Source organism: Musca autumnalis, unplaced genomic scaffold, assembly GCF_047663935.1.
Source record: "Musca autumnalis isolate F117 unplaced genomic scaffold, ASM4766393v1 scaffold_2, whole genome shotgun sequence".
Lineage (NCBI taxonomy): Eukaryota > Metazoa > Arthropoda > Insecta > Diptera > Muscidae > Musca > Musca autumnalis.
This window is the reverse complement of record NW_027411755.1, coordinates 158,638,446-158,664,743: the sequence shown is the minus strand read 5'-3', so window position 1 is coordinate 158,664,743 and position 26,298 is coordinate 158,638,446. Positions and strand designations below refer to the sequence as shown.

The 26,298-nt window shown below is 36.7% G+C and overlaps 1 protein-coding gene across 1 annotated transcript; it reads right to left on the bottom strand.

The window, feature by feature from the left end:
- Positions 1-3,179: 3,179 nt before the first annotated feature.
- LOC141393151 (trimethyllysine dioxygenase, mitochondrial-like) lies at positions 3,180-4,142 on the bottom strand. Its single transcript, XM_073966109.1, has one exon. It carries the CDS (start codon positions 3,997-3,999, stop codon positions 3,286-3,288), a length of 714 nt encoding a protein of 237 aa, XP_073822210.1. The 5' UTR covers positions 4,000-4,142; the 3' UTR covers positions 3,180-3,285.
- Between the last annotated feature and the right edge of the window lie 22,156 nt (positions 4,143-26,298).

Below are 26,298 nucleotides of genomic sequence, written 5' to 3'. Positions count from 1 at the left end.
CAGGCCCACGCCTTAATACAGCCCCCATAGAACGGTACCACCCGATTTTCGGTATTTTGAAGGTTTTAGCTTCGTTATCACACCGAAATGGCTGAAATTTGGTACTTAGCCTTCGTTGGGAATATAAAATTTTCCCCCAGAATTTTGTTGGTATGGGTTCACGCCTTCATATCCCCAAAGAACGGTACCTCACGATTTCCGGTATTTTGAATGTTGTGGCCTCAATATTTTCCGATATTGCTGAAATTTGGTATTAAGTCCTCATTTCAGTTATAAAACTTTTCATATGAAATTTGTCGGTATAGGTCTACGCTTTCATATAGCCCCCATAGAACGGTACCTCCCGATTTTCCTTTTTTTGAGGGTTGTGACCACAACAACAAACAGAAATGGCTGAGATTTGGTTTTTACTCTATGTTGGAAGTAAAACCCTTTCCGACAGAACTTCGTCGGTATAGGTCCACGTTTTGATATAGCCCCATAGAACGGTACTTCCCGATTTTCATAATTGTGAACGTTAATATCCCATGACGTTGATATCCCACCGAAATGACTGAAATTTGTTATTTAGTCTTTCATGGGGTTATAAAATGCTCCAGAAAAGAATTATCAGTATAGGTCCACATCTTCCTATATCCCCCATAGAAGCGTACCTCGTGATTTACGCTATTTTTTAGGTTTTGAGCACATTATCCTACTGAAATATCGTAAATTTGGTATGTAGTCTTCTTTGAGTCTAAAAACTTTACGCCGGAAATTTGTCGGTATAGATCGACGTTTTTGATAGAACGGCAACTCCCGAATTTCCGTATTTTGAAGGTTAGCGATCTTGTTTTACCGAAATTGCTGAAATTTAGTATAAGATCTTTTTCATAAACGAAAGGAAACTAATTGTCCCATTTTACTTTAATACCATTCCTGGTGGAGGGTATAACAAGTTCGGCCCGGCCGAACTTAAAGCCATTCTTACTTGTTGAGATATATAAGTTTAAGTTGGGAAATTGCAGTCATGACCTTGTTTTATAAGGTAGCGATAGAGTCAATGCATTGTCCCAATTCGAACTTCTATATCTCAATAATGGCAAAACCTACAAAGTTGTCATAAAGGTCAATCTTGTAGAGAATTTTTATAGCTATTTCAATAGAACTTGCGGTTTTCAAGCAAAGTCGTGAAAACCTAAAGAAAACCCTAAACAAGTAAAAAAGTATCAGAGATATACCCTCGGCATGTGCAAATTGAAACACTTTTTTGCGGAAAATGTACTTAAAGGAATGGACCGATATAGACCATGGGGGGTGCCATAGGGGGTTTTTACACCCTTCGCACTGTTTTCTCAAGAAGTATGTACTTGCCCCTGAAACAACTTTTACCATGGTAATTGAGGCAGCAAATGTAAGTTGCTTCAACAAAAATCAAAGTGATTCAATAGCAGGTCTTAAAATACACTTATCCAAAATTTTGTGTGTTAGGTACGGGATGGAGTGGCCAAATATAGTCCATATTCGAACCTGATCTATATCTGGTAGATATTATGAGAATGTGTAAAGTATGGACCAAATCGGTCACTCCCATCAAGAGTTATCGTGAGCACAATTTTTCCGAATATTTTTGAACTTTTGTGGGGTAGGTACCTTAAGGAGTGGACCGATATGGCTTATCTACGAACTTAAACTAAGTTTGGAAACAATATTACAAAGGCCAAATATTGGCCGGAATCGGCATTTCCGTTCGAGAATTATCTTGCGCATCCACCCATAAACATGGTGTCATAGGATTTGTTTTTCAACTTTTAGGCTATTTTTTCAGGAAGTATGGACTTGCCCCTGAGGAAACTTGTACCTTCCTCTAGGGGATAGTGAATACAAGATGTTACAACAAAAACCAAGGCGATTCGAGAGCAGGTCCTAAAGTGAACTTTTCCGAAAATTTGTGTGGGAGGTACTCGAAGGAGTTTACCGATTGAGTCCATATTGGAAACTCATCTAAGTCTGGTAGAAATTTCATAATGTGCAAAGTATGGACCAAATCGGTTACTCCCCTTCAAGAGTTATCGTACGCAAAAATTTTCCGAACATTTTCGAACTTTTGTGGGGGAGGTACCGGAAGGAGTGGACCGATATAATCCATATTTGAACTTGAACTAAGTTTGGACAAAATATTACGAAAGCCAAATTTTAGACCGAATCGGCAGATCCGTTCGAGAGTTATCTTGCGCCCCAACCACTAAACACGGTGTCATAGGGTTTTTTGTAACTTTCAGGCTATTTTCTCAGGAAGTATGGACTTGCCCCTAATGAAACTTACAGCGTCGTATAGAGGACAGCGAATACAACTTGCGTAAACAAAAATTAAAGCGATTCGAGACCAGGTCCTAAACTGAACTTTTCCGAAATTTTGTGTGGGAGGTACCCGAAGGAGTGGGCCGATTGAGTTCATATTGGAACCTCATCTAAGTTTGGTAGAAATTACACGATGTGCGAAGTATGAACCAAATCGGTCATTCCCTACAAGAGTTATCGTGCTCCCAAGTTTTGCGACAATTTTTGAACATTTGTGGGGGAGGTACCTGAAGGAGTGGACCTATATGGCCCATCTTCGAACTTAAATCGAATCTGGACAAAATATTTCGATACCCAAAATTTGAATCGAATCGATTGATCCGTTCGAGAGTTATCGTGCGCACCAGCCAGACAGACAGACGGACAGACAGACAGACGGACGGACATTGCTAGATCTACTCAAAATTGTCTGAAACGGATATCGTACAAACATACTTGGGGTCTAAAACCATTATTTCGATGAGGCACATTTTGGTCGTATCAAAGTGTAAATACCCTCTTTAGCCTAAAGGCTGAGGGTATAAAAAGGCAACATGAATCGCGATTTATTTAAAAAGCGCTCCGGAGATTTTTTTGTTTTTTGATTTTTTCTCATCTATGAACTTTGTAGTTTCAGAATCCCCAAAAACTTCCCAGGTGTAACCAACTTCCATTTAATGTTGCTTTAAAAACACCGTGTAAAGGGTACTTTTTTTAAATTCAAATTCTAAATTTTTGTAGACTTAGACTAATATCTCGATGGGAATTAAAAAGATTAAGGTAGCCTATACATTATAGTTAATTGCATGTAAGACTGATTTATTTTTCAATTGCTAGATTTAAAATGAAAAACTTATAAATGAGAATAATTAATTTATTTTTATTATATGTTTACAATTGTACATTATTGCAAAAACAATTGGTTGCAAAACAATTTAAAACAGTACATCACATGTCAACATGACTTTAATCTATAATACCCTCCACTCTAGCCTTGCTCAGGAAATCGGTTCTTTGAACAAAACAACCTGTCATAGCCCTCTTTCCCGTATAAGCACAGCGTCCATGGAACAAACGCCAATTGTCAAAGATGACCACAGTACCAGGATTTAATTTCAATTGCCACCAATTTTCGGGATCATGAATAATGGCGAGAAATTCACGCATACTTTCATAGAATCCACGCATTTCATTCTGAGGTATGGTATTGAAAACTTCACGATCGTAGAGATTCAAACGAAATTGTATAATTTCCTTGGTCACAGGGTCGACACGTATTGTGGGTGCGGAAAATCGATGACGTTCCGATTTATCAAAGAAATATGCTGGCACCTGAACCGTTGAAAGTATTTCAAACGCTTTGGGATTTTTACGGCGCAACAACTCAGCAACATAGAAACCATCTATAAAGAAATTCTCACCTCCCGTACCATCGTGTACTACACAATGTAAGGCTTGCAATCCAGCAGCATCACAAAAATAGGTATTATCCGTATGTGGACCAATATAATCATTGGAATAGGTAATATCATCATGCAGATAGACATCGGCAAATGTAAACATTTCTCCATACAAAGTTTTCATAATTGGAAATATGCGACGTACTGCCATTTCGGTCATAGTGGTAGTTGGGGGAACATCATCGATAAATACCAGACCATAACGTATTAGAGAAGCCATTACATCATTAACGGTTGCATCCGAGGTGCACAAATCACCAAGTTTAAAATGCAAATCATCTTTATTTTTCAATATTTTGGGCACATTCCATGGTGTTCGGGTTTTGTCCTTTTTATTTTCTCTTGGAATTTTTCATACTGGGAGTTCACAATGAAATCAATTTCGTATTTTGAAACATGTCCATCATTCCCTGTAGGAGGTAAAAAATTTGAAATATTAATTGGAGATTTTCAAAATAATGCCGTAAAACCAACTTTGAGTTGGATCAATAAAAATGATTTTGAATTATTTTTTGTAAACTGTTAAATTCCATAATGCTTGTGTTGCCTTAAGTGAAGCAAGCTCTCAGCTTTGAACATAATTTCAAGTTAGATCACATGTTTGGTCTTCCAAAAATAAACCAACATTTTCTGGATGACTGATGGAATGCGAAAAATACTACAACGGAGGGATTTAAGCAAAACTGTCATTGATGTTTCACGATGTTATCACATTTTTTTTTGATATATAATAGAAATATTGGAAGTTTTCAATGAAATTTAGTATTTTGAAACATGTCCATTATTCCCTATAGGAGATAAAAACTTTAAAATATTAATTTGAGATTTTCAAAATAATGTCGTAAAACCAACTTCGAGTTGGATCAATAAAAACAATTTTTAATTATTTTTGTAAACTGTTAAATTAGAAAATGCATGTTGCCTTAAGTGAAGCACTCAGCTTCGAACATAATTTAAAATTTGTTCACATGTCTGGTCTTCCAATAATAAACCAACATTTTCTGGATGACTGATGGTAGGCGAAAAGGGCTACAACGGAGGGATTTAAGCAAAACTGTCATTGATGTTTCACGATCTTGTCACTTTTTTGATATATAATTGACATATCACTTATTTTCACCATCACTTTCATCAACTCACATGTTATTTCCAACAGCGTGTCATCTTTGTCATATTTTATTTCCTTTGACTTTAAGTCCTTTGGCATATCCACCAAACTAAATAATCTTTGCGATGTCCTGGCATTGTAGCAAATTTTACAACGGCAATGATCTCGTAGCCAATATGAATCCACCTTAATGGAATATCCCTTAGAACCGTATTTGATATCCAACATTGTGAGGCTTGATGTACTTTACGCGAATGACTTAATTGCAATTGCCAATATTACTGGATATTTATACTAAATGCGATTATATGTCAACAATTAAGTCTTTAAATTAATACAACGTTGGCACGTTTATATAAAATTTATGCTTATTTAATTAATTAATTATAACACTGATCAACAATGAGAACAAGTTGTCTGTTTCCTATGTTTTTGTTATTGTTATACCCTCCGTTACGTTAAAAAGGTATACTCAACTTGTTATTGCAGTTGCAACTCCTCGTAATAGTCACATAAGACTTTACAAAGTTTTTACCCAGCAAACCAATCGTACCGACATCGTAACGAAATCGGAAAAAAATTCGTACGCTACGTCCGATGTTGGATCCAAAATCGTAACGATATCTTAACGAAAGTTGTATGAAGTGGTTGACATAATTTCGAAACGAAATGTCCGAGCGAAATCGGTTAGATTTCGGTCAGAATTCGGAACGAAATCAGAAGAAAATCCTTGGGAAATTCGGAAGGCGAATTTTTTCTTCCGAATTTTCTTCCGAAGATTTCTGAACGATTTCGGAATAATGTAGTATGAAAATCGGATGTACCTTCCGAATTTTCGTAACGATTTTGGAATAATGTAGTATGAATATCGAAGGAAAAAGTTTTTCTCTGACGCCACCTTTCATTAATTTCTCTTTGTTATGTTTTTTTTTTTGGAAGATTGTAATTTCAAACGTTTCTCTTATGATTTTCCCTGTTGTTATCATTTTGTAGTTATAGTAGTACAATGTAAACTTTTTGTACGAATATGTTGAGTCTATCAGAACTAGCTTGAGTTATTATATGTTGGATTTATATTTAAAAATTATTATTATATATGCTAATTTTATAAAAATTCGTACCGAAATCGGAAGAAACACACTGGTATATTCGAAGGGAAATTTGAATCTGAACGAATTCCCCTACGAAAAATCGTATAGGCATCGGAACGAAATCTGAACGATTTTGCTTACGAAATTTTTCAGATGTATCGGACATCCGACATTTGGTTTGCTGGGCATTCTTGATCAGCATGCAATTCCGAATCAATTTTGCGCTGCCCGCCCATCATTCTTACTTTAAGTACGGTTGATAAACGTTTTTATACCCTCCACCATAATATGGAGGGTATAATTAAATTTGTCATTCCGTTATTCATCGGAGACCATATAAAGTACATATATATATTAGGGTTATGACTTTTTTGCAACCTCATATCCCACTCAACTAGCCCAATTTCTCAACGCGAGCATCCACTCAACTAGCCCAATTGCTTAACGCGAGCACTCCTTGTCCCGATAACATAACAACACAATGGCAACATATTGCCCACTCCATGCAAACAGCCGCAAAATCCATACTTGGATTCCAGAGACCTCCACAAAGGAATTCATGGTATGACCAGGAGTGTCGTGCTGCTACCGAAGAGAAAAATGCGGCATATAGAGCTACTTTACAATCAGTAGCAACGCGTAGCGCACGAGAGAGATATCGGGAGAAAAGGAGAGAAGAGAAACGTGTTTTCCGCAAGAAAAAGAGAGAAATGGAAAAGCGGGAGTGTGAAAAAATCGAGATGTACAGGAGCCAGAATGAAGTCCGAAAATTCTACCAAAGAGTGAAACATCAAACAGATGGCTTTGGTACAGGCACATCCTCCTGTAGAGACCAGCAAGGTAATCTGGTAACAGATACAGATAGCGTGCTCAGGATATGGAAGGAACATTTCTCCAATCTGCTGGTATCCAATAGTAGCGAAGACGATGATACCACAGATCCAATCCCAGAAGATGGTATAGAATGTATGCCGCCCGGCCAAGATGAGGTAAAAACAGCAATCAACCGGCTGAAGAATAACAAAGCAGCAGGAGCCGATGGCTTACCAGCCGAGCTGTTTAAAACCGGAGGCGACGCGCTGATAAGGTGTATGCATCAGCTAGTTAGCACCATCTGGCAGGAAGAACGCGTACCCGACGATTGGAACCTGAGCATCCTATGTCCCGTCCACAAGAAAGGAGATAAGACTGTACGCTCCAACTATAGGGGCATAAGTCTTCTCCCTATTGCCTATAAGATAGTGTCAGGGATATTGTGCGAACGACTAAAGCCATTGGTCAACGAAATAATTGGACCATACCAATGTGGCTTTAGACCTGGCGGGTCCACCATTGACCAGATATTTACCCTGCGGCAAATTCTAGAGAAGACCCAAGAGATGCAGATCGACACATTTCACCTTTTTGTCGATTATAAAGCAGCATTCGACAGTCCCCTCCGATCAAAGGTATTCCACGCAATGTCTGAATTTGGTATCCCCGCAAAGCTCATCCGACTTTGTAAGATGACTTTAACTGATACTAGGTCCTCAGTTAAAATTGGAAAGAACCTCTCCGAAGAATTTTGTACCAAAAGAGGTTTCAGACAAGGAGACAGCCTTTCGTGTGACCTATTCAACATTTTGCTGGAAAAGGTAATACGAGATGCAAATGTCAAAAGAAATGGCACAATTTACACCAATAGCCACATGTTACTTGCCTATGCTGATGACATAGACATCATGGGACGATCAGTAAAGGAAGTAACTGATACCTTTAGAAAGATCGAAGCAGAATCTGCGAAAGTGGGTCTGGCGGTAAACGGCGAAAAGACCAAATTGATGGTGTGGAAGTTGGTACCTACAATATTGAGGTAGTTAAAGACTTCGTCTACCTCGGCACTGCCATAAACACAACAAACAACATCAGTTGTGAAATAAGAAGAAGAATTGTATTGGCCAAAAGATGCTACTATGGTCTAAGTAAGCAATTTAAAAACAAAGCCACATCTCGTCAAACAAAAATAACACTATACAAAACGCTGATACTACCCGTGCTAATGTATGGCTCCGAAGAATGGGTACTTGCGCAAGCAGATAAGGCAGTGCTTGGTGTGTTTGAGAGGAAAATTCTTCGAAAGATCTACGGGCCGATTTGCGTTGACGGTGAATATCGACGTCGTATGAACCACGAGCTATATAAGCTATACAAAGACATGAATATAGTTAAACGTATCGAGATGCACAGATTGCGTTGGCTAGGCCATATCATGAGAATGAGCGATGATGAACCCGCTAAAAAGGCGTATGAATACATGCCACATGGCGGTGCACGCAGAATCGGCAGGCCTAAGCTTCGATGGAGCATACAAGTGGATGAAGAAATGAAAAGGCGCGGTATTCCAAAAAGTCAAGCGAAAAACAGAGAGGCATGGAGATCTTTTCTTAGTTCGGTCTATGGAACAAATGTTCTGTAATGGGCCAACTAAGTAAGTAAGTATATCCCTGTATCATAGCGTGATGAGTTTTGCCATAAGATTACATAAAATCTTAGTTATAAGGTGATTCGATGAAAAAACCTCACGCACAAAATGATTTTAAAATTTGAATTTAACAAACTTATGGACAATTTTTTGAAGTCACTGTAAGCAGATATACATTTGAAAATAAACTTTAGAGCCACATGAGATAATAAAACTGACATCACATTTATTTCCCTCAAATTTACTTCAATTCTGAGAATCGTAAAAATGTCGTAAACGCTTTTATTCAAAGATATAATTTTTTAACAAAAAACAAAAAGTAGTATTTTCAAAGTGGTTTGTGCATGACCTTTTTCTATGTTTGAATGGAATAAACGTTATTTTAGTTATTAGTACATATGTTTATATTTATTCATTCGTGCAACAAAAAATAATTTTTGAGAAAAAAAAATTTTTTTCATTTCATGAATTTTTTTAAAAACATTTTTTTTTAAATCGATTTGTGCGTGAACTCTTATAAATTTCAATGGAATAAACGATAGCGTAGTGATTAATAGGCAAAAGTTCATTCATCCCTGATACAGGAAATCATTTTTGAGAAAAAATGTCAAAAAGTCATAACCCTAATATATATTCTCAGGGTAAAATTCTAAGTCGATACAACCATGTCTGTCCGTCCGTCCGCCCGTCCGTCTGTTGAAATCAAGATACAGCTCGCAATTTTAACAGATTTTGTTTGTAATTTGGTATAGAAGCTTCTATTACTCCTAGTATATTTGGTTTTGCACATGGACTATATCGGTACACGTTTCGATATAGCCCCCATAGAACAGTACCACCCGATTTACGGTATTTTGCAGGTTATAGCCTCAATATCACACCAAAATGGTTGAAATTTGGTGCTTAATCTTCGTTATGGGTAGAAAACTTTCCCCCAGAAATTTGTTGGTATAGGTCCACGCCTTCATATAGCCCCCATAGAACCGTACCTCCCGATTTTCGGTATTTTGAAGGTTGTGGCCACCATAATCCACCGAAATAACTGAAATTTGGTATTTGAGTTCATCTGGGGTACAAAATGTTCCAATTTCTAGGTAAAGGTCCACGCTTTCATATAGCCCCCTTAGAACCTACCTCCCCATTTTCGGTGTTTTGAAGGTTGTGGCCTCAATATTCCTCAGAAATGACTGAAATTTGTTATTTAGTCTTCGTTGGTGGTATAAAACTTTCCCCCAGGAAACATGTCGGTACATGTCTGCGCCTTAGTATAGTCCCCACAGAACGGTACCTCCCTATTTCCGGTATTTTGAAGGTTGTGGTACACCAAAGTGGTTGAAATTTGGTACTTGGTCTTCATTTGGGGTATTAAACGTTCCACACTAAATTTGTCGGTATAATTCCAACCCTTAGTATAGCCCCAATAGAACGGTACCTCCCTACTTCCGGTATTTTGAAGGTTGTGGCTTCAATATTACACCGAAGTGGCTGAATTTTGGTACCTGGTCTTCACTTGGGGTGTTAAACGTTCCATATGAAATTTTTCGGAATGGGTCTACGCCTTCATATAGCCCCATATAGAACAGTACCACCCGATTTTCGGTGTTTTCTTGGTTTTAGCCTCATTATCACACCGAAATGGCTGAAATTAGGTACTTAGTCTTCGTTTGGGGGTAAAAAACTTTTTCCCTGAAATTTGCCCCCATAGAACGGTACCTCCCTATTTCCGGTAATTTGGAGGTTGTGGCCTTAATATTCCACCGACATGGTTGAAATTTGGTATTTGGTCTTTACTTGGCGTACTAAACGTTGAATATAAAATTTGTCGGTATAGGTGAACGCCTTCATATAGCCCCCATAGAGCGGTACCACCCGATTTTCGTTATTTTAAAGGTTTTAGCCTCATTATCACACCGAAATGGTTGAAATTGGGTACTTAGTCTTCGTTGGGGGTATAAAACTGTCTCCCAGAAATTTGTCGGTATAGGCCTACGCCTTTATACAGCCCCCATAGAACGATTTTCGGTATTTTGAAGGTTGTGGCCACAGCAACCCTCAAAAATTGCTGAAATTATGTATTTAGTATTTGTTGGAGGTAAAAAGCTTTTCTGACTGAAATTCGTCGGTATAGATCCACGTTTCGATATAGCCCCTATAGAACGGTACCTCCCGATTTTCGTAATTCTGAAGGTTGTAACAATATCCCACCGAAAGACTGAAATGTGTTATCTAATCTTCCGTAGGGTTATAACATATTCCAGAAGAGAATTATCAGTATAAGTCCACGGGTTCCTGTATTCCCCATAGAAGCGTAGCTCTTGATTTTCGGTATTTTGAAGGTTTTACTGAAATGTCGGAAATTTCGTATTTAGTCTTCTTTGAGTCTAAAATCTTTCCGCCAGAAATTTGTGAGCACAGATCGATGTTTTGATATAGCCTTCATTGAACGGTACCTCCCGAATTTCGGTATTTTGAAGGTTAATGGCATTTTTTTACCGAACTTGCTGAAATTTTGTATTTATTCTTTTTTATAAACGAAAGGAAACTAATTATTTCCAAACCAACTCTTGGTGGAGGGTATAACAAGTTCGGCCTGGCCGAACTTAACGCCTTTCTTACTCCGTTTATTTATTAAGCTAAAAAAATTAAATCGGCGAAACAGTTTTAAGGGGCCATAACAAAATGTGAGTCTATGTTGACAATTTTTGTTGGAAAGGTTTTATGCCCACTGGGAACCTCAGATGTCAAATTTCAGGTAGATCGGTCAAAAAATTTCCCTAAAATCGGGAGAAACATGTATTTATGTTGACAATTTTTGGTGGAGAAGTTTTGTAACCACTGGAGACCTCAGAATTCAAATTCCATGTAGTTCGGTCAAAAAATCTAGCAAAAATCCGTAAGATCGGGAAGTCCCGTTACAATTATGGGGCCATGTTGACTTTTTTGGGAGAAGTGTGACAACTGAGAACTTCAAATTTGAAATTATAGGGAGTTCCTTGAAGAATTGTGCAATAAATCTTTAAAATGCGGGCTATACCAAAACATAGAACTATGTTGACAATTTTTTGGTGGAAAATTGTTGTGTCCCCTCGGAACTTCAAATATCAAACAACATATGGTTTAGGCAACAAAGGAAGCTAAAATTCTCAACATACCTAATATAAGAAAGTAACTGTACATATTGAGGCTATACTAAGAGATAGACCGATGTAGTCCATATTCGAATGGAAAAAATCGATCGGGTTCAAAAATATAGAAGTCTAGCTCAAATATTGCGGATGCTAGAGTGATTACAATAGATAAACAGATGGGCATGGCTGGATTGTCTCAGAATTTTACCCTGATAAAGAATATATACTTTATAGGGTCGAAAATGATTCCTTCGATGCGTTACAAACAGAAACACAAAGTTGAAAAACCCCCACACGTTACAATTCAATAATAGGTATTTTCTACCTCATTTCTTCTGGTCCATTTTCAACCCGAGTTATTCATTGAGAATTTTAAGTTTATCAATAGATTTTGTGTGTAAACTTTCTTTTCTCCTACGGACGTTGTCGTATTTTTCTTCGCCCCTGATGCTGTTTAGAATTTATTATCTTTCATGTTCTCTATCTTTATCCTAAAGCGATCTAATTATAAAAGTTAAAAAAAATGGTAAAATCGAATTCTCCCGCTTATTGAGACTTATATGGGAAAAAATTGTAAAATTGAGTTTGCCATTTCAAAAAAATTAACAAAAAAAGCTGACATTACCGTTAACTGAATTCTTACTCTTTACGATGATGATGCAAAAATACTCAGAAATAGCTAAAAGGATTCGTGAAAAATCAAATTTATGACAAAATCTTACGTATTTGCAAACATGTTTTTGAAATAGTAGTGCATAGGCATACAAAATATATATACAAAATTACAACAGTATCCAGACTGAGAAATAAAACCAGTAAGAAAGGACCATAGGCGGCGTGGCCGACTATATGATACCCTGTGAATCACTGTGAATATGTAAAATATAGGAGATATATCAATTCGAACTGATTTCTATATAATATGGTACACTTATTACTAGATAAAATTCCGTCACACATTCTAAATTTAATCAAAATTGGACAGATCTGGCGAAAATATATACTATGGAAGCTACATATGGCTAGCTATATATGGCTAGCTAACCGATTTCGATATAGTTTGGGACACTTATTTCTAGACCGAATTCAGTCACACATTCCAAATTTCATCAAAATCTGACGTATATAGCTTGTTTGGTGCAGCACATCAAATCGGCCGAAAATATATATGGGAGCTATATCCAAATCTGAACCGATTTTCTCCAAAGCAGTAGCGTTCTTTCTATGGCTAAAAAATTATGTTACCCAATTTTCAGCTGAATCAGACAAAAAATACGACCTGTACGTAATAATACATGGACAGACGGACAAAAGGCCCCAAAAGGAACTATGGGTCCATTTTGTTTCCTTTTGTATGTTACATACAAATGCACAAAGACATAATACCAGTTACCACAGTGTGGTGTAGGTATAATTAGGCCTTTATCGTGAAGTTAACATGTAGCTAACAAACAAACATTGTTCCACAACATCCCATACGGGACAAGGGAGGCTTCCCGTGAAGGTAGGAGCAATAATATTCCTGTTATTTGCAAAAATACGAAATAAAAAAATAACAATTTTATAATTCTAATTTTGTTATTTTCTTATTTGTTAGGAAAAGTTGAAGAAAAAATGTTTCGAGTTCTTTCTCTTTTTTGTCAAAAATTTGTGCAATAATGAAGATATTCGGTTGCAAAAATATTTTGCCTTATAGTTTTCCTAATGGCGAATATTTTAAGATCATTATATTAAATTAAATCAAACTAAATCCAAGTGGTTTTCAACGGGAATCGAATGCTACTTGTGAAATTTGAACCAAAACAAGTAAGAAAGGCGTTTAGTTCGGCCGGGGCGAACTTTTTATACCCTTCACCAACAACTTTATTGAAGTGAATAGGAACAATTAGTTTAATTTCGTTTATGAAAGAACTAAAATTTTCCTTTTATTGCAGGAGCAGTACATATATCCCAACTGATAATAGTACCTTCAAAATAGCTCAAATGGGGCGTCATCGTTACTCTTTCCAAAAACATTGATCAATATTTACAATTTTTCGAATTGAGCGAAATACATAAAATTGGGCAATACCGGCTGGATCTAAACCTGGATATTCAGGTTTGGGGATAGTTATATTTTGTTTTACACCCACAACTTTGAAAATACAAAATACCGATAGGTGCGATTCTATGGGGAGTATGTGAAGCCACAACTTTCAAAATACCGAAAATCGGGAGGTACCGTTTAATATCTGAAGGTGTGGAAATATACAGACACATTTAAAGTGGAACGTAGACTAACTACCAAATGTCAGTTATTTCGAAGGTATATTGAGGAAAAAACCTTCAACATACCGAAAATCGGGGAGTACCGTTCTATAGGTGCTATAAGAAGACGTGGACCTATACCGAAAAGTTTTAGGTGGAAAGTTTCACAGCCCCAGCTAACGCTGAATACCTAATTTCAGCCAATTCGGTGGGATATTGAGGACACCGCCATCAAAATACCGAAAATTGGGATGTTCCGTTCTATGGGAGAATATAGAAATCACTACAAAGAAGTTCGTAATAGATAAGTTTGACTGTACTTTATAGGACCACAAATGATTATTTCAATTGCTTACAAATGGAAAAACAATTTTAGTATACCCTCTGTGCTATGGTGGAGGGTGTAATAAGTAAGAATAAGTAGATGTTGATTCGTATAACTAAATTGTGTTCAATTTGACATCTCCTGATTCCAGTATATAGAAAATCTAATGGTTGACAATTCTATACATTGATATATTTTTAGGTTAGATTTTGAAATCTGGTGCTGGTCATATTTTATAGCTTTTGTTATGATCACATTGAATACTTCGATTTGTAGAGTTAATTCCCAAGTTTTTCTGAACACAAAATTGTCAAATCCCATCGCCAGTATAAATATGGCAAAAACCAAAAATCCTTTGCAATTCCATTTGAAAAATCTACAATTTTTGGCATAGAGGTTAAGAAAAAAAAAAATGTGGTCTCAAATCTGTTCGCGTTCACAAAATTGGACGATGCGCGCAAAAGTTATAGCGGTTTTTATTATCATATTAAGAAAACAAGTAAAAAAGTATCAGTCGGCTTTGCCGACAGAGTTATACCCTCAGCCTCTGCAAATTGAAACACTTTTTTCACAAAAAACTTATGTATTTAGAGGGTTTCAAAATTTTGGTCGTATGAACCGACAAAAATGTTGATTAGGATTAAAGTTCAAAAATTTGGCGGAAAAGGTACTTAAAGGAATGGATCGACATAGACCACGGGGGCCATAGGGGGTTTTTACACCCTTCGGGCTGTTTCCTCAAGAAGTATGGACTTGTCCCTGAAACAACTTTTACCACCGTAATTGACGCAGCGAATGTAAGTTGCTTCAACAAAAATCAAAGTGATTCAATAGCAGGTCTTAAAGTGAACTTATCCGAAATGTTGTGTGGGAGGTACCGGATGGAGTGGACAAATATAGTCCATATTCGAACCTGATCTATATCTGGTAGATATTATGAGAATGTGTAAAGTATGGACCAAATCGGTCACTCCGATCAAGAGTTATCGTGCGCACATTTTTTCCGAACATTTGTGAACTTTTGTGGGGTAGGTACCTGAAGGAGTGGACCTATATGGCTTATCTACGAACTTAAACTAAGTTTGGAAACAATATTACGAAGGCCAAATTTTGGCCGGAATCGGCATATCCGTTCGAGAATTATGTTGCGCTTCCACCCATAAACATGGTGTCATAGGGTTTGTTTTTCAACTTTCAGATTATTTTCTCAGGAAGTATGGACTTGCCCTGAGGAAACTTGTACCTTCGTATAGAGAACAGTGAATACAAGATGTTACAACAAAAACCAAGGCGATTCGAGAGCAGGTCCTAAACTGAACTTTTCCGAAATTTTGTGTGGGAGGTACTCGCTTCCACCCATAAACATGGTGTCATAGGGTTTGTTTTTCAACTTTCAGGTTATTTTCTCAGGAAGTATGGACTTGCCCCTGAGGAAACTTGTACCTTAGTATAGAGAACAGTGAATAAAAGATGTTACAACAAAAACCAAGGCGATTCGAGAGCAGGTCCTAAACTGAACTTTTCCGAAATTTTGTGTGGGAAGTACTCGAAGGAGTTTACCGATTGAGTCCATATTGGAACCTCATCTAAGTCTGGTAGAAATTTCATAATGTGCAAAGTATGGACCAAATCGGTTACTCCCTTCAAGAGTTATCGTACGCACAAATTTTCCGAACATTTTCGAACTTTTGTGGGGGAGGTACCGGAAGGAGTGGACCGATATAATCCATCTTTGAACTTGAACTAAGTTTGGAAAAAATATTACGAAAGCCAAATTTTGGACCGAATCGGCAGATCCGTTAGAGAGTCTTGCGCTCCAACCACTACACACGGTGTAATAGGTTTTTTTACCTTTCAGGCTATTTTTTCAGGACGTAAGGACTTGCCCCTAATGAGACTTACAGCGTCGTATAGAGGACAGCGAATACAACTTGCGTAAACAAAAATCAAAGCGATTCGAGACCAGGTCCTAAACTGAACTTTTCCGTAATTTTGTGTGGGAGGTACCCGAAGGAGTGGACCGATTGAGTCCATATTGGAACCTCATCTAATGGACCAAATCTGTTATTCCCTTCAAGAGTTATCGTGCGCACAAGTTTTGCGACAATTTTTGAACATTTGTCGGGAAATACCTGAAGGAGTGGATCTATATGGCCCATCTTCGAACTTAAATCCAATGTGGACAAAATATTTCGATACCCAAAATTTGAACCGAATCGATTGATCCGTTCGAGAGTTATCGTGCGCCACCAGCCAGCCAGACAGACAGACGGACGGGCATTGCTAGATCTACTCAAAATTGTCTGAAACGGATATCGTACAAACATACTTGGGGTCTAAAACCATTATTTCGATGAGACACATTTTTGGTCGTATCAAAGTGCAATACCCTCTTTAGCCCAAGGGCTGAGGGTATAAAAATACTAAAAAATATCTTATCTGTTGCTATGAGAAAATGTATGCATAAATCGTTAACAGCATTCCATATCTATTCGCAGATATTTAAATAGTTATTAAATTTATTATTTTCGCGTAAAATCAACAAGTAATAAAAAAATTTTGAAGTAAATCCAAATTATCCTGTCCCAGAGTCCGTACAAAATAATTAAAAAAATATATGCGGAATCTAGACAATGTGTAGAAAAATATGATATCAAATTTATAGAGATTGGGTGCATAAATTACATATTATAGCACACATTATTGTTGGAAAATATTGTTGCAAATATATTTTTTGGTTTGATTCGAAAAATTAGAAAAAAATTATTTGGGAGTGCTCCAACTATTTCGCTAAAATCCCATACAATAATTAATGTATACTGCTAAAACTTCATCAAGAAATATGGTTTACCATCTTGAAAGCTTATTTGCTTACTGTGATAGCTTATAAGGATAGGAAATTAAGAGTAATATTGAAATTAAGATCATTCAAAAAATGTGAAAATAAAAAAGCCTATTATTTGCGAATTAGTTAAAATCAGTTGATGCGCGTCCGTTTATGGATACAACGAATCAATCTCTTTCAATATTTATGCATATTTCGATGTTTTACTCAGCGGTCAAAGTGTGCCGCCAGGTGCATCACACAATGCAAAAAACCTTAAAATGGGTAAAAATGGCGCAACTTGCATACGACTTTGATGCGCATACGGTTTCAGTAGCACCCATAAATATACGCGTATATACCCATATTTGAAACACATTCTTCAAGAACCGCGGATGTGCCTCCACATTCTATTTTTGGTAAAAACCCCATATTACTCGCGAATCTCTGTAATTTATGACACGCGTTTTCACACATATAATAATCGCGTATAAAGGATTCCATTTATGTAAAAAATGTTAAAGAAAATCGCGGTTTAATACGCCGATTTGTCAAAATAAATTTTTGCCGATTTCCGCGGTTTTAGTGGATGGATTCGATCGCGGAAGGTCTCATTAGAACCGTCGCAAAAAAAAACTAAATTCACGCGGGGTACAAAGGAAATTGAGTGGCACTTGTAAATTTTAAACGCAAAAAATAGGTTTTTTGAAAAAAATTCACGCATCAAATATTGGCCTTTAGACTCCAATTACTAGGATGCTGTAAGGAGCACACTTATGAGATATGCATTAAACGACGTAAAATCACTAGTTCTATAATCCTATTATGTGTTTTGAATATTATCTTGTTGCGCGTCCAAATTATTAAAAAAAAATAAAAAAAACCCGAAATTCCGGCTTCAAAAAGTCAGCATCAATTTTAGGTGGATGCAGCGGACATATCGAAAAATCATACCCTAGTAACATGTGACCCATGGAGTATTCTGTCATTCTTTCTCTGGGCATAGGCCCATAAAATGTAAGGTTAAGCCAGAAATCGGAAGGGAGCGTAAAAAAACTTGTTGGCTTCAACCCATTTTTACCTATTTTTCTACATTGATGCCAACACAGCTTCCATGTACATTAATTTTAATGGTCGACCTTACGGGATTCATCCTAAAACACTTCATTTTAAAGAATTTCAGTCATACTATATAGAATATATTAACAGTTCGCGAATTCTGAATGGGGGAAACTCGGATTCATCGATTATAAAACATTTTTGGTTTTTGCCATGTACATTATATAACTATTATCATCGATTGTAAAACATGGTTTGGTTTTTCCCATATACTTTATATAGCTATCATTCAATGGTTATTGTTGTGTAGGGTACCAAATATTCAATCCCGCCCATCACACCTTGGATTTTTTGCAATATTGACGTATAGAAAATTAATGTTTTTAACATTTTTTTTAAATTACTGTAAAATAATCATTTGTGTGATAATTGTCACCGTCAATTAATTTAATAGGGGCTTGCAAGGTAGATAATTTGTTGTACATAGTTGCAGAGAACTCGTTTTATGTGTCAAAGAAGTAATAATAAAAAACAAGCATTTTTATCAATTGCTACAATTGATATTGCGAAAACAAAAACGAACAACATTCCACCAAAGGGCTTACTCGTAACAACAACTAGTAAATATTCAACAGGTTTAAATTAAGGGGCGCCTTATAATTAAACATAACCGTGTTCAACTTCAAATAATTTTTTATTTTCAATGAACGGATAACATTGCCAGAAATCACATCAACGCGCAAAGTCGAAAGAGAACTGAATATACGATGAAATTTGTGCTTTAATGGATAAATATTTATCTTTTAAAAATTTCAAAGATTATGGTTATGGAACAGGTGAAAAGCATCAGTCGGCTTTGCCTATGTGAATTGAAACTTTCATCTACGATCAGATCGAATGTATTTATGGTCTTTTCATTATTTTATGGCCTTTTTTTGACATTTGAACTTGCCGACGAAAATATGGATAAGGATTAAAGTTCAAAAGTGTTGCAGAGGAGGTACTTAAAGGAATGGACCGACATAGTCCATTATGGAAGTGGATCTTATTTTTGGAGTCATATCTTTAAGATAGATTTCGCGCCGACTGGTAATTTCAGTGGTTCATCGTATAACTTACGGACCAGTATGCCAGAAAGCATGGACTTGTCCACGGAGAACATAATATCGCTTTAAACAAGACCACAACTGCAACTGTTGAACTTTTGTGGAGGAGGTACCCTAAGGTACCTCCATTTTAGAAGTTAAACTAAATATGGACAAAATATTAGCAGATCCAAAGTTTGGACCAAATTTGTTCAAGAGACATCGTGCATACACGGTGCTCTTGAAGCAGATTTAAATGGAATGTGCTTACACCTGGGAAATTTTTGCAGATTTTGAAACTACAATGTTCATAATTGAGAAAATAAATCGCGATTTAAGTTAAAATTTTTAGGAGTTGTTTAGGTTTTTGCGATGTTGCTTGGAAACCGCAAGTCTTTTAGAAATGGGACTTAAGAAAAGGTTGTACCTATCAAAATTCTCTACAAGATTGACCTTTATGGTATTCTCGTCGGTTTTACCGTTTCTGAGATATAGAAGTTCAAATTGGGACAATTAAAATTCAATTCAATTCTGTATCGCCCCCTTATAAAACAATGTCATGACTGCAAATTCCCAACTTAAAACTATATATGAAGCATTGTGGCGTTTTTGTATTGGGATAGCGTTTGCAATTTTGTTTTTTCAAAACAGTCTGGCTTAATCCCATTGTTGTTGTTTAATATTTTAAAACAACTATTTTATTAGTGGAAAAGATTTGGCATTGTTCGCCAAGGGGTAAGGCAGGGAATACTATAGTTTCGATCCACGCCACTGGATCTCATCAGTTCCCTTGTTTCTTGTTTGTGGATATTCTCCACCGAAGTTATTTTTCAATAACTTCTTCAACAAGAAACTTTTTATACCCAAACATCAATCGTCAGCTCGAAGTATAAAGGTAAGCAAAGAAAAAAGTTCAATGAGAAGTTTTTCCTTGGCAACCTCATACAACTCCGACGAAAGTGTCTGCGAAAACAATTCAAACCTCTTCCACTTGTATGTGTCGTCGAATTTGGACGAATGCACACACCAAAATTTGGTTGGTCTGCTTTACAGCAAAAACAACACACGTCGTGCCAGTGTCTTCAATTTGAAGCATTGTGGCGTTTTTGTATTGGGATAGCGTTTGCAATTTTGTTTTTTCAAAATAGTCTGGCTTAATCCCATTGTTGTTGTTTTAATATTTTAAAACAACTATTTTATTAGTGGAAAAGATTTGGCATTGTTCGCCAAGGGGTAAGGCAGGGAATACTATAGTTTCGATCCACGCCACTGGATCTCATCAGTTCCCTTGTTTCTTGTTTGTGGATATTCTCCACCGAAGTTATTTTTCAATAACTTCTTCAACAAGAAACTTTTTATACCCAAACATCAATCGTCAGCTCGAAGTATAAAGTATAAAGGTAAGCAAAGAAAAAAGTTCAATGAGAAGTTTTTCCTTGGCAACCTCATACAACTCCGACGAAAGTGTCTGCGAAAACAATTCAAACCTCTTCCACTTGTATGTGTCGTCGAATTTTGACGAATGCACACACCAAAATTTGGTTGGTCTGCTTTACAGCAAAAACAACACACGTCGTGCCAGTGTCTTCAATTTGAAGCATTGTGGCGTTTTTGTATTGGGATAGCGTTTGCAATTTTGTTTTTTCAAAATAGTCTGGCTTAATCCCATTGTTGTTGTTTTAATATTTTAAAACAACTATTTTATTAGTGGAAAAGATTTGGCATTGTTCGCCAAGGGGTAAGGCAGGGAATACTATAGTTTCGATCCACGCCACTGGATCTCATCAGTTCCCTTGTTTCTTGTTTGTGGATATTCTCCACCGAAGTTATTTTTCAATAACTTCTTCAACAAGAAACTTTTTATACCCAAACATCAATCGTCAGCTCGAAGTATAAAGGTAAGCAAAGAAAAAAGTTCAATGAGAAGTTTTTCCTTGGCAACCTCATACAACTCCGACGAAAGTGTCTGCGAAAACAATTCAAACCTCTTCCACTTGTATGTGTCGTCGAATTTTGACGAATGCACACACCAAAATTTGGTTGGTCTGCTTTACAGCAAAAACAACACACGTCGTGCCAGTGTCTTCAATTTGAAGCATTGTGGCGTTTTTGTATTGGGATAGCGTTTGCAATTTTGTTTTTTCAAAATAGTCTGGCTTAATCCCATTGTTGTTGTTTTAATATTTTAAAACAACTATTTTATTAGTGGAAAAGATTTGGCATTGTTCGCCAAGGGGTAAGGCAGGGAATACTATAGTTTCGATCCACGCCACTGGATCTCATCAGTTCCCTTGTTTCTTGTTTGTGGATATTCTCCACCGAAGTTATTTTTCAATAACTTCTTCAACAAGAAACTTTTTATACCCAAACATCAATCGTCAGCTCGAAGTATAAAGTATAAAGGTAAGCAAAGAAAAAAGTTCAATGAGAAGTTTTTCCTTGGCAACCTCATACAACTCCGACGAAAGTGTCTGCGAAAACAATTCAAACATCTTCCACTTGTATGTGTCGTCGAATTTTGACGAATGCACACACCAAAATTTGGTTGGTCTGCTTTACAGCAAAAACAACACACGTCGTGCCAGTGTCTTCAATTTGAAGCATTGTGGCGTTTTTGTATTGGGATAGCGTTTGCAATTTTGTTTTTTCAAAATAGTCTGGCTTAATCCCATTGTTGTTGTTTTAATATTTTAAAACAACTATTTTATTAGTGGAAAAGATTTGGCATTGTTCGCCAAGGGGTAAGGCAGGGAATACTATAGTTTCGATCCACGCCACTGGATCTCATCAGTTCCCTTGTTTCTTGTTTGTGGATATTCTCCACCGAAGTTATTTTTCAATAACTTCTTCAACAAGAAACTTTTTATACCCAAACATCAATCGTCAGCTCGAAGTATAAAGGTAAGCAAAGAAAAAAGTTCAATGAGAAGTTTTTCCTTGGCAACCTCATACAACTCCGACGAAAGTGTCTGCGAAAACAATTCAAACCTCTTCCACTTGTATGTGTCGTCGAATTTTGACGAATGCACACACCAAAATTTGGTTGGTCTGCTTTACAGCAAAAACAACACACGTCGTGCCAGTGTCTTCAATTTGAAGCATTGTGGCGTTTTTGTATTGGGATAGCGTTTGCAATTCTGTTTTTTCAAAATAGTCTGGCTTAATCCCATTGTTGTTGTTTTAATATTTTAAAACAACTATTTTATTAGTGGAAAAGATTTGGCATTGTTCGCCAAGGGGTAAGGCAGGGAATACTATAGTTTCGATCCACGCCACTGGATCTCATCAGTTCCCTTGTTTCTTGTTTGTGGATATTCTCCACCGAAGTTATTTTTCAATAACTTCTTCAACAAGAAACTTTTTATACCCAAACATCAATCGTCAGCTCGAAGTATAAAGTATAAAGGTAAGCAAAGAAAAAAGTTCAATGAGAAGTTTTTCCTTGGCAACCTCATACAACTCCGACGAAAGTGTCTGCGAAAACAATTCAAACATCTTCCACTTGTATGTGTCGTCGAATTTTGACGAATGCACACACCAAAATTTGGTTGGTCTGCTTTACAGCAAAAACAACACACGTCGTGCCAGTGTCTTCAATTTGAAGCATTGTGGCGTTTTTGTATTGGGATAGCGTTTGCAATTTTGTTTTTTCAAAATAGTCTGGCTTAATCCCATTGTTGTTGTTTTAATATTATAAAACAACTATTTTATTAGTGGAAAAGATTTGGCATTGTTCGCCAAGGGGTAAGGCAGGGAATACTATAGTTTCGATCCACGCCACTGGATCTCATCAGTTCCCTTGTTTCTTGTTTGTGGATATTCTCCACCGAAGTTATTTTTCAATAACTTCTTCAACAAGAAACTTTTTATACCCAAACATCAATCGTCAGCTCGAAGTATAAAGGTAAGCAAAGAAAAAAGTTCAATGAGAAGTTTTTCCTTGGCAACCTCATACAACTCCGACGAAAGTGTCTGCGAAAACAATTCAAACCTCTTCCACTTGTATGTGTCGTCGAATTTTGACGAATGCACACACCAAAATTTGTGTGATAGGTACTTGAAGGATTGGACAAACATAGAGCATATTCGAACCTGATCTATGATATTATGATGTGTAAAGTATTGACCAAATCGGTCGCTCCCTTCAGGAGTTATCGTGCGAACAATTTTTCCGAACATTTTTGAACTTTTGTGGGGGAGGTACCTGAAGGAGTGGACCGAAATGGCTTATCTGCGAACTTAAACGAAGATTGGACAAAATGTTACGAAGGACAAAATGTGGACCAAATCGGTTGATCCGTTCGGGAGTTATCTTGCCCTCCAACCACTACACACGGTTTCATACGGTTTTTTTGCACCTTTCAGGCTATTTTCTCAGCAAGTGTGGACTTGCCCTGATGACATTTATACCATCGCCCTATTGGTAATTTGGCCTGTTTTTGAGGCAAAAACTAATAGCGGTGGACATATGGGCTTTTTATAAATTTTTAATGCTTTGTATGAAAAAGTAGAATAAACAAATAATTACACCGTAAAATTCGGATATAGCGAACATCGGTTATAAGAAACTACGTCTATAGCGAAAAAATTTTGTGTTTCCAATGAATTTTTCTTAATATTTATACACACATTAAAACGACCACGATTATAAAGAACAAAAATTGTTACTCCGCGAGTAGATTTTTTTACAATTTGTTAGGATTTTCAGGTCCGCTTTTAAGCACAAGCGGAAAGCGGCGAATTTAAACACTGTTTCAAATATTATAACATATGATATTTAAAAGTCAGCTAATAAGAATTTTACAGACGAACACGTTTATAAAATGCGCCAGATATAACGAACAAATTTTCTTTTTCCTACCCCCTTTTCTCATTTACCTATTTTATTCGCTCCAACCCAATGAACGGGGTTAAAACAAAAGAAAAACGGTTACAAGGAATTAAAGTACTGATCCGCCTAAAAATTTTTATAAACAGAACATTGGTGGCGTTTATTTAATTGGGATAGCTGTTACAATTTTGATTTTTCAAAATAGTCTGGCTTAATCCCTTTTGTTGTTTTAATATTTAAAACAACAAGTTTATTAGTGGAGAAGGTTTGGCATTGTTCGCCAAGGGGTAAGGCAAGGAAGACTAGTTTCGATCCACGCCACTGGATCTCATCAGTTCCCTTTGTTTCTTGTTTGTGGATATTCTCCACCGAAGTTATTTTTCAATAACTTCTTCAACAAGGAACTTTTTATACCCAAACATCAATCGTCAGCTCGAAGTATAAACGTAAACAAAGAAAACCCTTCAATGAGAAGTTTTTCTTTGGTAACCTAACACAACTCTGACGAAAGTGTTTACGAAACAAAGCAAACCTTCTTCCACTCGTATGTGTCGTTGATTTTTCAACAAATGCACATACCCAAATGCTGTTTGGTAGCTTATATACCAACAACACACAAAACCGTGCCAGTGTTTCTCAAATAGAACATTGGTGGCGTTTATTTAATTGGGATAGCTGTTACAATTTTGATTTTTCAAAATAGTCTGGCTTAATCCCTTTTGTTGTTTTAATATTTAAAACAACAAGTTTATTAGTGGAGAAGGTTTGGCATTGTTCGCCAAGGGGTAAGGCAAGGAAGACTAGTTTCGATCCACGCCACTGGATCTCATCAGTTCCCTTTGTTTCTTGTTTGTGGATATTCTCCACCGAAGTTATTTTTCAATAACTTCTTCAACAAGGAACTTTTTATACCCAAACATCAATCGTCAGCTCGAAGTATAAACGTAAACAAAGAAAACCCTTCAATGAGAAGTTTTTCTTTGGTAACCTAACACAACTCTGACGAAAGTGTTTACGAAACAAAGCAAACCTTCTTCCACTCGTATGTGTCGTTGATTTTTCAACAAATGCACATACCCAAATGCTGTTTGGTAGCTTATATACCAACAACACACAAAACCGTGCCAGTGTTTCTCAAATAGAACATTGGTGGCGTTTATTTAATTGGGATAGCTGTTACAATTTTGATTTTTCAAAATAGTCTGGCTTAATCCCTTTTGTTGTTTTAATATTTAAAACAACAAGTTTATTAGTGGAGAAGGTTTGGCATTGTTCGCCAAGGGGTAAGGCAAGGAAGACTAGTTTCGATCCACGCCACTGGATCTCATCAGTTCCCTTTGTTTCTTGTTTGTGGATATTCTCCACCGAAGTTATTTTTCAATAACTTCTTCAACAAGGAACTTTTTATACCCAAACATCAATCGTCAGCTCGAAGTATAAACGTAAACAAAGAAAACCCTTCAATGAGAAGTTTTTCTTTGGTAACCTAACACAACTCTGACGAAAGTGTTTACGAAACAAAGCAAACCTTCTTCCACTCGTATGTGTCGTTGATTTTTCAACAAATGCACATACCCAAATGCTGTTTGGTAGCTTATATACCAACAACACACAAAACCGTGCCAGTGTTTCTCAAATAGAACATTGGTGGCGTTTATTTAATTGGGATAGCTGTTACAATTTTGATTTTTCAAAATAGTCTGGCTTAATCCCTTTTGTTGTTTTAATATTTAAAACAACAAGTTTATTAGTGGAGAAGGTTTGGCATTGTTCGCCAAGGGGTAAGGCAAGGAAGACTAGTTTCGATCCACGCCACTGGATCTCATCAGTTCCCTTTGTTTCTTGTTTGTGGATATTCTCCACCGAAGTTATTTTTCAATAACTTCTTCAACAAGGAACTTTTTATACCCAAACATCAATCGTCAGCTCGAAGTATAAACGTAAACAAAGAAAACCCTTCAATGAGAAGTTTTTCTTTGGTAACCTAACACAACTCTGACGAAAGTGTTTACGAAACAAAGCAAACCTTCTTCCACTCGTATGTGTCGTTGATTTTTCAACAAATGCACATACCCAAATGCTGTTTGGTAGCTTATATACCAACAACACACAAAACCGTGCCAGTGTTTCTCAAATAGAACATTGGTGGCGTTTATTTAATTGGGATAGCTGTTACAATTTTGATTTTTCAAAATAGTCTGGCTTAATCCCTTTTGTTGTTTTAATATTTAAAACAACAAGTTTATTAGTGGAGAAGGTTTGGCATTGTTCGCCAAGGGGTAAGGCAAGGAAGACTAGTTTCGATCCACGCCACTGGATCTCATCAGTTCCCTTTGTTTCTTGTTTGTGGATATTCTCCA